Raw genomic sequence first — 15,469 nt, 5'->3', positions numbered from 1 at the left:
CATTGATATAGTTGGACTTCATATATTCCATTATACTTTTTGTTTCTAAATGTCTCATTTATTTTTTTCTTTTCCTTCTTTTATTGCTTTCTTCTGCATTGTTAGTGTATTCTAGTGTAACATTTTAATTATTTTAGAGTTTTTAATGCATTTTTTTCCTTTCTTAGTTGCTATAGGACTTAAAACATACAACTTAGCTTCCCAGAATGTATTTTAGATTATACTATAGTGAGACATAGAAATGTTCTTCTTATATTCTCTCTTCCCTTTTCCAATTATATTTGTACATATTACATTTTAAACATTACAAACCCAACAATACATTGCACTAATTATTACTTTATATAACTGTATGTCTTTTAGAGTGGTTGGGAGAAGAAAGGACAGCAAGTATATTAGTGTAACTTTTTATATAATCCTTCTGATTTACTATTTCTGGTTCTCTTCATTTGTTTTTCTAGATTTGCGTTACCCTGGTGTCATTTCCTTACCCAATAACATTTTAGCTCCCACCTTTTTTACACTGTATTGTCACCAAATATATTGCGTTTATGTAAGTTATAGTTCAGCATTACGATTATATACATAGAACATTGCTTTTTTAAAAAATTAAGTGAAGACTGCAGAAGAAAGATGCCACTCTACTGTCCTTTGCAATTATTTACATAATCACTGTTATAGACCTTATTTACTTGCCTGTTTATTATCTGTTCAGTTTTTTCATGTGGATTTGAGTTACTGTCTGAACTCACTTGTTTTCAACATGCACTCTCTTCAATATTTATTTTAAGGAAGCTCTTTTATCATTGAATTATCTTCATTTTTGCCGGTCTTACAATGTCTTTCATTTGTGAAGGTAGGTTTGCTGGATAATGGGTTTTTGGTTGACAGGTTTCTGTTGCGGTTTTGTTGTTGTTGTTGTTTGGTTTTGTTTTGTGTTGCTGTTGCTTGCAGCACTGCATGTGTCATCATGTGGCCTTCTGGCCTCCACTGATGATGACTCAGCTGTTAATTTGATGGAGGCTCCTTTCTATGATGAGGTTTTCTTTCTCTGTTGCTTTCAAGATGTTTTATTTATTTTTTTAATGTTTTCATTGTCATATGTCTTTGCGTGGATCTCTGCATTTATCCTACTTGGAGTTTGTTGAACTTGGATGTGGGTTTTCTAATTAAGTTTGGGAAGTTTTAACTCCTCTAGGTTTTTTGTTGTTCTTCTTTTTCCTGTCACTTTCCATCTCTCCTTTGTTTCTTACACACCCATTACATTATGTTAGTGTGCTTGTTGATTTGCCACACTTTTTTTTTTCTCCTGAGGCTATTATTTTTCTGCCTTCTTGTTTTGAAACTCATATTCCTATTGCACTATTCTCATGCCTCTGTCTTTATAAAGTTAGCTGATACTTTCTTTTTCCAGCTGAAATGTACTGTTGAGGCTTCAGGAAATTATCATGTTAGTAATTGCACTGTTCAATTCCAGACCTTCCCTTTTTGTATGATTTATATGTCTTTATTAATATTCTCTATTTGATGAGCATTGTCCTCATTTTCTTGAGCTTCTTCAATCTTAGTTTGCTTTAGTTCCTCAGACATACTGATTATAGCTGCTTTGAAATCTTTGTCAACTCTGATATCTGGCTCCCCAAAGGGTCCTTTTGTTGCCTGCTTTTTCTTTTTTCCTGTATATACACTTCGCTTTACTGTTTCTTTACATGCCTTACACCATTGTGTTGAAAATCACATGTTAGTAGCATCTCTGAATACTAACTCCTTCCTCCCAGGACTTGTAGTTTTCTTGTTTGTTTCTAAATGGAGACTTGGCCAGACCATTTTAGTGAAGCCTCTGATGCTTCACCACAGAGGCCACTGCCTTGGGCTTTGCACCAGCAGCCTTGGGCAGCACGGTTTTAGCAGGGCTCTCTGTGCCTCTCTCATTTCCTGTTCTCTCTATTTAGCTATCACCTCTGTTTGTATTGCAGCCAGTTGTTAGTCTCCACCGATTGTCGACTGATTGCTCTACTGCTTTCGACAGTGCCCAAGATCATAAACTGTTCAACAGTCTGGTCAATTAAATTTAATTAATTGCAAAGGTAGTCCTTGAGTCTTGCTTTTGTGAGTTGTTATAACCCAGGAGGACTCTCGTTAGCTGTTACTCTCTTAGCTTGTTCTGGTAAACTTATCGATGTCCCAAGGTTCGTGTTATTGCTCTTAAGACACTAACGGTCTCTTAATTGCATACTGCCTCTTAAGTGCATAAAGCGCCAGATATTCCCAGGTGGTCTCCCATCCAAGTATCAACCAGGCCCTCTTAAAACACTGAGAGGCAGTTAGTGTCTTTAGAGCAATAAGACAAACCTTAGAATGTCTAGAAGCCTGTGCATATCACAAAATCTCCATAGTTTTTGAAATTATCATTAGGCTTGAGTTTCTCCACACACCATTTCAAATAAACTAACTTTATTTAGGGGAAGCTATAATCCTTTCTGTACTTGTAGCCTTGCTCTCTTTCTGGGCACAACTTCTCCACCAGTGCTCTGGATGGGGGCAGGAACAGTGGCGCAGGTCTGTTTATGCACAGAGTACTTGGGTGAGGTTGCTAACATGTGGTGTTGTCAACTTGCCACTCCAGGCAGCTCTCCTGTGTCAGCAAACTTGGGTAAGCATGATCCAGGCCTGGCACTCTCCACTGGAGATACCTTGTGTTGAGCTCCTGACCTCCAAGTTGAGGCTCAGAGGAGGAACCTCGGGAGCCCCAGACATCTCAGCCACTCAGGCCAGAAAAGAAGCATGTCCAACATGGACCTGGTTGAGAAATGCTGGTAGCTTTCCCCTCTTAAGGAGATGCTATAACTCACTTAACTGGGAGCTGCAGGGAGAGGGTGCCCTGCGTTCTTGTCCACACCTCCCTGAGGAGGGCTCCCATCATGGTGAATCAAGAGTGAAGGAAGCAAGTCATGGCTCAAATGCCACAGACTCTCACTGTTCCTAAGGACACTTAGTAGACTGGTTTATATAAATACCTCTCCACTTGATGTACACCGTTAGGACAATTTCTGGAGTTTCATTAAACCAGGCTTTGATTGGTTGAGTTTTTAAAATAATTTTCTAACAGTTGTGATTATTTCGTTTGGGAAAGAGTCCATGCCATCATTCCATACGTGTGTGTCTTCGGATTGAATTGAATTTTTCTGTGGTATCAGAATATTATTGTTACTTTATAGATAGGGGTGTGTGTGTGTGTGTGTGTGTGTGTGTGTGTGTGTTTTAAGCTGCGATGCTGGACAATGGGGAGGGGGGCTATTTTTAAGACTGGTCAGTGTATTTTTTGTGAAAAATGAGACCTTGTATTTATTTTTAAATACTTCCCTAAGCTACGATAGATAGATAGATAGATAGATAGATAGATAGATAGATAGAGTAGTAGAGGATAGAGAGTGTGTGTGTTTGTGTTAGTGTCTGTGTGTGTGTTTGTATTAGTGTCTGTGTGTGTGTATTTTAAGCTGAGATGCTGGGCAATGGGGAGGGAGGGCTATTTTTAAGGCTGCTCAGTGGTTTTCTTGTGAAAAACGAGACCTTGTATTTATTTTTAAATATTTTCTTAAGCTACTACAAGCCTGTAAAAATTCTGTGCTCAGCCTGCTTTATTTAAGTTTTAATGCACATTTTGACTATAATACTAAATAGCAAACTATCACAAGAACAGAAAACCAAACATCGCATGTTCTCACTCATAGGTGGGGACTGAACAATGAGATCACTTGGACTCGGGAAGGGGAACATCACACACCGGGGCCTATCATGGGGAGGGGGGAGGGGGAGGGATTGCATTGGGAGTTATACCTGATGTAAATGACGAGTTGATGGGTGCAGCACAGCAACATGGCACAAGTATACATATGTAACAAACCTGCACGTTATGCACATGTACCCTAGAACTTAAAGTATAATAATAATAAATTAAAAAAATAAAAATAATAATAATAATAATGTTTGCCGTGTTGCTTCTCGTTTTGTCCATTTGTTGTTTTCACTCTCTCCAACCCATAGAGAAGAGGAAAACTAGCCTGCTGGACCAGCTGACCAACACCAGTGGGACTGTCATTGGCGTGACTTCCTGCATCGTGATCATCCTCATTATCATCTCTGTCATCGTACAGATCAAACAGCCTCGTAAAAAGTATGTCCAGAGGAAATCAGACTTTGACCAGACAGTTTTCCAGGAGGTATTTGAACCTCCTCATTATGAGTTATGCACTCTCAGAGGGACAGGAGCTACAGCTGACTTTGCAGATGTGGCAGATGACTTTGAAAATTACCATAAACTGCGGAGGTCATCTTCCAAATGCATTCATGACCATCACTGTGGATCACAGCTGTCCAGCACTAAAGGCAGCCGCAGTAACCTCAGCACAAGAGATGCTTCTATCTTGACAGAGATGCCCACGCAGCCAGGAAAACCCCTCATCCCACCCATGAACAGAAGAAATATCCTTGTCATGAAACACAACTACTCGCAAGATGCTGCAGATGCCTGTGACATCGACGAAATCGAAGAGGTGCCGACCACCAGTCACAGGCTGTCCAGACACGATAAAGCCGTCCAGCGGTCAGTATCAATAGATTTTTTGATGACAACTATAACCTGAGGACTGAAATACTTCCAGAGTATTGTCTTCTATTTTGTCTTCAAATTTCAGTTTCCCTTTAATTAATGATTTAAACCCTAGTTTTCCAATAGTTCCCCTCTTCTTTTTCCTTTTCACTGCTATCCGTATTCCTCCTAAACCTCATACATGTGCAGGATATGTATATGTGTGTGAACACACATGCACACAGAGACCAAAGATACGTTATTTATTTCTAAACATATACACATATTTATTTTATAAAATTATGGCTTTTAATATATAATAGGTTTATAATGCAAACTTGCTTCCATGTGACCATTGCTCCCATCAGTATTTATATATTTTGATACGAAATGATATTTGAAAACGATTGCCTTACCAAGATGGCTCACCCATCTTGATGAATAATTTTAATCCTGAAGTAACATATTTTTCAATATAATGTATTTATTTTTGGTAGGAACACAAAAATACTTGTCTTTCACATATTACATAATGTTTATATTAGAAATTGCATAGGATAGTGCAGTGTATTCATCATTTACACTTAAATGTTGTTAGAAACAGTAGAAACATTTGATTTATTTTCCTTTAACTATAAATACAATATTATCTGTGCTGTATTATTAGCCTTAAAATGAGTAAAATTTTTGAGAAAAATACTTAAATTTAGGAAAAATTATTTTAAATTCTGAAATCTTGTCAACTTATACTTCGTTTTGCATGTTTACTAGCATTCTATTTATTTTATAAATTGTGACATACTTTCTCCATTCATGATACAGTCTCAAAACCTAAAATACGTTAGTTGGTTTGGTATGTTTTGCATGCTGACATAAGTCTATTTCCACAGTTTTCTGAATTTTAAAAATGCTTTTGAGTAAATATTTGTATACATATATTTTTTGTGCAAATAGTACTTTGTTGAATGAAATAGCCGTAACATTCCAGGTTCTGCCTCATTGGGTCTCTAAGCAAACATGAATCTGAATACAACACAACTAGGGTCTAAAAAGAAAATTCAAGGTAAGCAGATGCCCTTGGTTCCTTTTCCTACTTTGTCGTATTCTGTTTTGTTGCAACTGTCTTGTAGTTTTTTAGGGAATGTGCTATTTATCCATTATTTCTTGAGATACGTGTTTCATGACATTTCATGATTAGAAATACAATGGGTTCAGTGTTTATAGGAGAGATGATTCTCAGGATACGTCCCTTTAAAACAAATCTTAGTATTCTTACCATCAAGAATTATACTAAAATGTAATTTAGAAGGACATCAAATTAATCATCTAAATTTTACATGTTTTAAGGTACAGATAATAAAATTAATGAACTTTCTCCAAAGAAATACTAGAAAAAACCCAAGGTTTTCAAACTAAGAAAATAGAATATTCAGTCTCAGTGTAGCTGAAGTTAATATTTAAAACTGGTAACTACTTTATGTAATTTGGCAACATTCTACTCAAAATTCATACACTAAATATTTTTGGTACTTACACAATTTATACACTCTTTATTTTTGCATGAATATGTAGCTCATCCCATCAAAATTAGATGTAGCATGCCGTGTCAAATTTTATACTATAAAATTTGAATGCAAAAGGTTTCATTAATCCCAGTTGTCCTTGTGTACATCGATTTTGTCATCGGGTATCACAATGGCTTTAGTTTTTGCTCTTGGTTGTCTATATCTATATTAGCCTAATTTGTCTCCAGCTGAATTTGCTTGACAGCTAATCTCTTCTAAACTTCTCAAGCCTATCAACTATTCTTGAACTAGGTGAATGCATTAATAAATTGGTGTATTTGTATGCATTTTTCATTGGGAGAAAATGTTTTAACTGTTTTTTATTTTCAGAGAAGAACTATTTATACAAACATGGGGACTGAAAAGAAAATTCTGTAGTGAATTGTGAAAAGTGGACATATTTCTAAATTCATTCCACTGCCTTTATCCAAACTTAAGAATTACAGACATTTGTTATTCCTTCGGCAAGACATCCCCGCTGCACAATGATATGTTCATTTCGTAATTTGGTTGCTGGCCACCAAGTGCTCCTTAGTTTTTAAATACATTTTGAGATTAACTGGAAACTTGAAGAAGAAATTAGTTCCCGATTAAGACTATCCCAACTTTATTTTTATTGTCAGTTTCACTTTTGTTTCTATGTTGTTTTATGTCTTTGTTATATAATTGTACATTGTGTGATATGTGAAAAAAAACACGAATTCAGATGAACTTTGTGTTACATGTACATTGTTTTCATTATATAGACTGCTTGAGAATAGTGCGTTCCTGAATGATTTTGAACATGCTACAGTGAAAAGTGACAGTGTGGACCATGGAATCACCAGCTAGAGGTTATGGACTATACACACCTATTATTATGTTCTGATTAAATAACAGGAAAAAGTAACAAGTAAAATTACTAGATTGCAATAAAAAATTTCATTTTTTGGTCTTTCCTGTATACCCCTGATTTCCTTTTTGTTTTATATCAAAGAAAGTACTGAGTTTCAGAAATCCTTTTTGAAGTCAGGTATTTTACCATTCATACTCTATAGTAGAAATGTTTTTGATTAAGCACTCAGCAATATGACCAAATTGCCAGTCTGAGAAAATACCCTGCATGTCAGTCCTGGATATTTGAGTTGGGAAAATATCCTTTTTGTTAGACACATTGTAAAAAGCATGCATTGTCAAAGACTGTTGTTACTCTTCCATTTCTTTATGTCATATGCTTGCTACTTATGACTTTTTATATAAATATATATAAAATGTATAATAATTTCCTAATTTGAGTTAAGAGAAATGTTTTCTTCCATTAGAGTGATTTAAAAAACTGACTTACATAAATACACATTTTATATCAACTCTTTCCACCTTTTAGCGTACAGGATGTCCTTCAGTATTGAGGTTTACTTCCCAAAATATTTGGCTTCTGGAAGTTTAGGGGAATATTTTCTTCTTTTAGAATAGGGAACTCTTTTTTAAACTGCTTTAAAATCACAAGCCCTTTTATGAACTAAACTACACCATTATGAATTATTCTTATTCTCAGGCACACATAATACACCTGAAAGCTCAGTGATTATGATGTGTTTAACATAAAGTAAAATCCCAAAATATATCTTATTGTTATTAAGTTATATACACACCCTGTAAAGTTTGATTTGGTGAGTGGCTTTTTAAAAAATATTCAGTGTGTAATCTGACAAAATAAATTTTTAAAATAAGAGTTACTATCAGTATAAATGCTTCCCAACATTTTCAAAACTACTGAATTCTCCAGGTTGAAAAAACACTGTCCTGCCACTAGCAGAGCCGTCTGGCCTAGTAAAATTTGGACTTTGCAATTCAAGCAGGCTCTGCAAACTAAATAGATGAATTACTGTTATACTTCCCTACTAGGAATTCAATGTCATATATGTTAAAAAATAAATAAATAGAAAATAAAATAAAATTTTATAATAGAAAAGTCAGAGAGTTATCATAGCCATTATAAAAACTCTATCTTGAAAAGATGTCAAGCTGCAGAATCACTTCAATGAATTTGATAAACTAGGGAATACAGAAAAGGTATTGAACATGACAAATAAAGAGTATTTTCCATTGTTATGCTACATAGTTTTATACACATTGCTTATGATAAAATGTACCGTTTTTATTTGGCTTGACTGGTTTATTTTTTACCATGGTTCCTTTTTTGCCCTTTAATTCAAAGTTAATACACCAAAGATTTTTTTAAAGAATTAATCATATTTTCTATTGTTTTCTCTATTTAAAAATCTTCAGAGGACTCCTTTCCCTTTGAATGATAATATCAAAAGTATGTTATAACTGTCAAGATGTTTTTATTTGTAACAGCAACAAAAATAGTGAAATAGGTGAACACTTTACTATTAATTTGTTCTGTAACTGTCTGGAATGTCCGTCCCCTCCATTTTCTCCTAAATATACAGAATGCTGATTCCCTGATTAAAAGGTATTTTCACCAGAAATCCACTCGTGGAGACTTAAAAAAAAAAAAACACGAAAGGAAGTATAATAATAAGAATGGATAGCTCACATATATTTAACACACAGCAGCTTCATGGGAAAACAAATATATTTTAAATGAAGAACAGGCCTCCTCAGTGATAACTCTAAAATTTCTCAACAACGTACAGACACAGACTAATCATAAAAGAAGACAATGACGATGCCTGGGCAGTGTCTGGAGGTCTCCTTTTCTCCTGGCATTCACTCTAGATGCTGAAACTTGGGAGTGCAGGGCTCCAGCAGAGCTAGGAGATGTCCTCTGGAGGGCTCTGGTGGTGCTTATTGATCAGTCAGTATAGAGATTTGTCAATATATTAAAAACTATTTAGTAGCTATATCAGATCTTATCACCTGAATGCAACCTTTGGCCCACATTCTAAAGGTGGTGACACACATAGATAAGGAATGAGATGTTTCAAGACTTTTAAGTCATGTTATTTTAATAAATGATTATATTTTTTGATAAAGTGAATTCAAATATTACCAACCCAAGTGCTTTACTGATTTAAGAAGATGATTTCAAATAATGTATTAAGTTAGCCTCTGTTAATTTGATAAAGCTATTGTTTTTCATTTTATTTTTTCAAGTTTTAATTCACTTTTCAAAACCATGGCCGCATATAATCACATGCAATGCGATGAAGCCCCATATTAATTTTCGAACTTCTGTCCAAATGTATTGCAGTTCCCTAATTTCAAGGTTCTAATTGGGAAATCTGATTTCTTTTGTATCTGTTTTTATATACATATCAATTTTAAGCATTAGCTTGCAAAATAGACATATGTTGTGTTTGATTTGCCATAACGAACTCGAATTTGATTTTGTGACTAAAATGTGGCTATCCACATAATTGGCGATCAGTGTCTTTGGGCATTTAATGGAGAACAAATCACATTGTGGTGATGCTGGTTTTTCTGTTTCACATTTACTTTTGCTCTAGAAGTATTTCCATGAGTCTGATGACTCCATCAGTTATGATCCTCAGTGTTTAGTAACTTAGACCGTTGGCATAACTTTAATATTCACTTAAGCTTCTGTATCATTGTTTTTCTGTATTTTTCCCTTAGGAATTTAATTCGGGTCTCAAATTTTATAGCTTTAAAAAAAATTCCGTGAATGGGTTTTCCTCAGCCTCAGAATATCATGATAAATTACAACGGCCGGGCGTGATGGCTCACTCCTGTAATCCCACGACTTTGGGAGGCCGAGGCAGGCGGATCACGAGGTCAGGAGATCCAGGAGAGCGAGACCATCGTGGCTAACATGGGGAAACCCCGTCTCTGCTAAAAAATACAAAAAATTATCCGAGCGTGGTGGGGGGCACCTGTAGTCCCAGGTACTCAGGAGGCTGAGGCAAGAGAATGGCGTGAACCCGGGAGGCAGAGCTTGCAGTGAGCCGATTTCGTGCCACTGCACTCCAGCCTGGTCCACAGAGGGAGATTCCGTCTCAAAAAACCGTAACAACCAAATAAAAAATAAATAAATAAATAAATAAATTACAAGATATGACCCTGGTTCCTATTACCTTGATTAAAGTGATGGCAATTAATTTACTGATGTTTTGTCAGTGAAATAAATAATAACATCTCATGAAATTTGTGTGTCTCTGTGATGAAAATGAGTCATGTCACATTCCCTCTGAAGGGAAGTTAAATAACATTTTTAAAATTCTCTGAATTCTATATAAATATGCTTTGAAAAGTGAGTTAGGGTTTTGTCTAATTGCATTAGGCGAGTTAGCTTCGGTGCCATTTTTCTTTGTGCACTTTTTCCTCCATGGATTCGTTTCTATCTATCGCAGTCTAGCACAAATGACCCAGCCGAGAAATTGTAAAATAGATTCACCAACAAAAGAAACAGGTCTTGAGTTAATTATCAATCTCTATGCATTTAATTAATATTTCCCAAGCCCATCTTAAGGGTGTAATAAAGTAGAAAAATAAAAATATATCATTAAAATAGCCAGAAATGTTTTTATAAATAATCCTGTTAAATAAATCTGAGGCCCTTTGTTAATTTACAATTATCATGATTCATTTTATTAATAAACTTGTTTGAATTGTACTGCAAATTTATCTAACTGAATTGTATCAAAATAAATCAAACGGTAATAAAAATAACAATTATAGGTGAGTGATGTCAGACACTCATAAAAACTCATCATTTTCTTATAGCCTCTGGTTCTGTACTTTCTTGTGTATTATTAAAGAGGTAAATGCTCTCTTCACATGCCTCTAGTTCCTCAGAGGTAGGAAAAATAAACTCCATCTGCTTTGGACTTGTGTATTGGCTTGGGTTGGTTTTCAGAATGTCCTTATTCCTGAAACAGTGTGATCATGTAGTAAAACTACTCCTTTATATCTATAACTCCTGTGCAGCCCACATGTTCTTTTTTGTCCCCACCTTCTGCCATCTTTCCAACCTCTGAGGCATGCTATTTTATAGTGGTTTGCTCTTCGAAAAATTGTTTTTGTGCCCTCTTAATAGTCACAGATACTGACACAAAACTTAAAAATGACCAGAAAACATAATGTATACATTATTTAAAATAAAACATTCTTTTTATATCACATTATCAAATTTGTACTCTTTATTCAGTTTCCCACTAAGTGCGATACCAGTAGAGCCAGGCTGTTTGGAGCTTGCACAGTCTGTCTACCAAGCTTCTTCCTAAGTACTTCGAGGGTAAAATGAAGAAGGCAGTCTAGGAAGGGACACAATTACAGAGCCTTGTAGAAGGCAGGCTGCTCACAGGAGCTGTATAAGGAAAATTAAGGCCAACATTATGTGCTGTGTTGGCCATCTTGGAAAGCTGATTGCATAACCCTGGTTACCTCTTCCATCATCTTCCGTGGAAGATAAAAATAAATTCAAATGTTAATCCAATAGACATGCTATTTTATCATGAAGAAGCTTGTAGCAAAAACCTGAGAATATAGGTGTCTTCTTAAGAAGATCAAGAGAGGCTTTGTGAATAGCTGACCTTCTAAGCAGGTCTCGAGGGATAGAGACAATGGTCAAATAGTAGTGCAGGGAGAAATTTCCACCTAGAGTAATTTCAGCAGATGTAGCATCAGAAGATCATTTAATTGAGCTGGTTGGAGCATAGACAGTAGGAGTAATACTAAGTATATTTGACAGAGTAGGTTTGAGTTTGCCTCATGATTTCTGAGTGCATGGAATACTATCCAAAGGAATTTACATTTTATTCAAGGGAGAATATTTTAAGATCTCAGCAGAGTGGGACTTAAGATTTCTACTTTCAGTAGAAGCCTCTGACAGGGGTATGTTTGCTGAATTGAATGGGCGTGAAATGCAGTAGAGTCAAAACGGTAGAAACAAGACATGAGAAAGAGTAACTGGCAGATTGCTAGATATCCAGGAATATTTTTGTCTGGTTTTTTACTTCTATATTGTTTCAAGGTTGTGGTTGACTAGCGAACATACTGAGTGTCACATGACAAAACACCATTTTGAGTGTTTTACATGTAAATTTTTTCCTTGGTCATCTTAGCAATTCTATGACTAATTAATAATAATAATATTTGTTATTTATTGTACAGATGAGGAAACTGAAGAGAGTTTTAGTAACTTTTTAAGATTACACAATAAACAATGATGAATCAAGCTTTGAAGTCAACTTCACCAACCACAAGATCAACCAACATTCTTCACCAATGTGTAATATAACCACGTTAATATTCAACATAGTACGTACTGCTGAAGGAAGTTGATACTTATTCATATTAACCCCATAGTTTTGTGTTTCCTCATCTGTAAACGTATGTATTATAACACCTTCTCTCCACCTTACAGCGTGTGAGGATCAAATGACCATTCATTGGAAGATATTTTTTATATCCTATAATGCATTATAAAAATAAATCATTTTTCCTAAATCTTGTGTAAACTTCATTTTATGATCGACATGGAACAAAAGTATCATCTATAAAGAGCAGCAATGTAGAGTAACCTCCCTCTGAACTTGTGCACAGTAAAAATGACTTTCCCAACCCAGTGACTCTGTCTGGATGATATTTCCTCCAGTGCTATTTTGTTGCATCATCGTATCAAAGTGCTATTGTTCATTATCTGTCATTCAACATTGAATGCCAGAGGTCCTAAGTAACCCCCAAAGCACTCATCATGAAGTATACATAGAAATAGCAACACTGGAAAGCAAATCTTGTATTTCAGTCACAGATAACTGTTTGGCTTAAATTCATGTAATAGCATCCTGGTAGATAAGCAAGGAAGCAGACAGTTGTATAGGTAAATGCAGTTTCATAAGCAACGTTACAATATAAAAAAGTGGTATACTGCAGTGAAAATCAAATTTAGTTTTATTTCATACTATTTATGTGCTCTTTAAAAATCTATTTGAATCCTCTGAGTTTCACTTTCTTCTTTCTTTTCTTTCTTCTTTCTTTCTCTTTCTTCTTCTTCTTTCTTTCTTTTTTTTTCTCTTTCATTTTTGAGACAGCATCTCACTGTGACGCCCAGGCTGGAGTACAGTGGTAATATCTCGGCTCACTGCAACCTCTGCCTCCTAGGCTCAAGCGATTCTCATGCCTCAGCCTCCCAAGTAGCTGGGATTACAAGTCTGCACCACCACCCCTGGCTAATTTTTGTATTTTTAGTAGAGATGGGATTTTGCCATGTTGCCCAACTCCTAGCCTCAAGTGATTTGCCCACCTTAGCCTCCCAAAATGTCGGGATTACAGGCATGAGCCATGGTGTCTGGCCCTCACCTTCTTCACTTGTAAAATTGAGAAGGCTACACCTAGTGAAGAAGGTTTCTGTTAACATTAGAACTGGGCCAGACATCGTGGCTCACACTTGTAATCCCAGCATGTTGGGAGGCTGAGGCTGGTGGATCATCTGAGATGAGGAGTTCAAGACCAGCCTGGCCAACATAGTGAAACCCCATCACTACCAAAAATACACACAAAAAATTAGCTGGGCATGGTGGCAGGTGCCTGTAATCCCAGCTACTTGGGAGGCTGAGGCAGAAGAATCGCTTGAACCCAGGAGGCTGAGGTTGCAGTGAGCTGAGATTGCACCATTGCACTCCAGTCTGGGCCACAGAGTGAGACTCCGCCTCAGACGAAAACAACAACAAAAAACGAAAAGTGCTGATGTGCACACACAGGCAATATGAGATCAGTGGGACCACAATGGAGGCCATGGCACCTACACTGGTGTTCTAGCAGTTTGCTGTCCGGAGCAGGAAAAGTGCCTCATGTGTTACAGTTTTCTGTACCTGTAGCTCAGGCATTCCCAACAAAAAATGATTGCCCTGTCTCAGTGATTCCAGTAGCACTACATAGTTCAGGAACAGACTTCACCTTTCAAAGATACAAAATCAGTGAATATCAGTTTCTGAAGGATTATTAAGACACGACTACATGGGAAAAAACATGTAGGGGCTAGTAAGGTGGGAAGGAACCAGAATCAGACACTGCCTAGTAGCTTTTAGTGTGCCACCATACACTGTAAGAGAGAAGATAATCATACTGGAAGAGGCGCTAACACAGACTATCAGTAATGGGTAATTGAGAATTGCACATTTCTAGAATATGTGCTCGGAGACAGGCATCAGAACAGACCAAGCTACGTATTCTTCAAAATAACAAGGTGCATTTATATAATTGGTAATCAATATGTGTTGCTACATGAGCGCAAATGAGTGGAAAAATTACATTCGTTAAATTTCTTTATTCCTCACAGAAGCTTATCCCTGACACCAAGGCCTATCCATGTATAAACTATTATAATTATAGAGAAGACCAATTCTTTATCATGAGAACACATGGACATACAGAGGGGAACCACACAGCACTGGGGCCTCTCCGATGGAAGAGGGTGGGAGGAGGGAGAAGGTCAGGAAAAATGACGAATGCGTGCCAGGCTTAATACCTGGGTGATGAACTAATCTGTAAAATAAACACCCAAGACAACAAACCTGCACATTTACCCTGAACTTAAAAGTTTTTTAAAAAGGAAATAGTGGCCAGAGTTGTAATTCCAGTTGCCTTTTCTCTTCTGTCTACACTCATTCAATATTTTTATAAATGTATATTTTCATTTTCATGAATTGCCATAAGAGGGAAAAAGATGGTATTTCATGGAGATAATTTAGCCAAAGCCTACGTATAAAGTTATAAAAAAGCTTTGAAATTGCCAAAAGTTTTGTAATTTTAGTTGGTATTCACATTTGCAATAATTTCTTTTCCACTTCTGTAAGTTAATGGATTAGAAGTCTTCAAAGACACGTATTTTCAGTCTTTCCTATGAATCTGTATTTTGAAAACGGAATCTGCAAAGCACAATATTAAATCACTATTAATTTAGAAAAACATAGAAGGGACCCATGTAAAAAATTAAGCGGGTTACTCTTGTCATTTTATATTACAATACAGGCCACAAAATATGTAATTCTTAAAATATGAGTATCTCAATTATTTCCTAGGTTTTTTTTTTTATATTTTCTAGACATATGACAATAACATCTTTAGCTCTCAAAATGAATGTGGTTTTATTGTTCATCAAGTTGGAAAAAATCATTTTTCTAAATATATGTAATCATAAATATAATTCAAAATCAAATTTAAAATATTAATTGAATAACAAAGGATGTACAAGATTTATGTTTAAGCACAGAAAAGATGCATTACCACTAACAGTTTCCTTTCTCATCAGCATTATTACTCTAAGCAATTAATTATACAATTACATTTCCCTAAAATATCTACAATTTGGGAAGCTCCATCAGCTAGAATGCTATTCACAAATTACATA

The 15,469-nt window shown here is 35.8% G+C and overlaps 1 protein-coding gene across 3 annotated transcripts in view; it reads left to right on the top strand.

Annotated features, from left to right (window-relative positions):
* LOC101010945 (neuropilin and tolloid-like protein 1) overlaps positions 1 to 12,567 on the top strand; it is a 124,693-nt gene extending 112,126 nt beyond the window's left edge. The window contains exons 9-11 of one of the 3 annotated variants that reach the window (XM_003914479.5): positions 4,045 to 4,603; positions 5,577 to 5,651; positions 12,232 to 12,567. In XM_003914479.5, the coding sequence (XP_003914528.1) occupies positions 4,045 to 4,603; positions 5,577 to 5,637 (620 nt within the window). In that variant the 3' untranslated portion in view covers positions 5,638 to 5,651; positions 12,232 to 12,567. Of the gene's footprint in view, positions 1 to 4,044; positions 4,604 to 5,576; positions 5,652 to 6,483; positions 8,658 to 12,231 lie in introns of those variants that run through there. The other 2 variants (XM_009192906.4, XM_003914478.5) reach the window with 2 other exon arrangements.
* Positions 12,568 to 15,469: the final 2,902 nt, after the last annotated feature.

Source organism: Papio anubis, chromosome 19 (assembly GCF_008728515.1).
Source record: "Papio anubis isolate 15944 chromosome 19, Panubis1.0, whole genome shotgun sequence".
Lineage (NCBI taxonomy): Eukaryota > Metazoa > Chordata > Mammalia > Primates > Cercopithecidae > Papio > Papio anubis.
The sequence above is the reverse complement of the archived record's forward strand: the minus strand, read 5'-3'. Positions and strand labels throughout refer to the sequence as shown.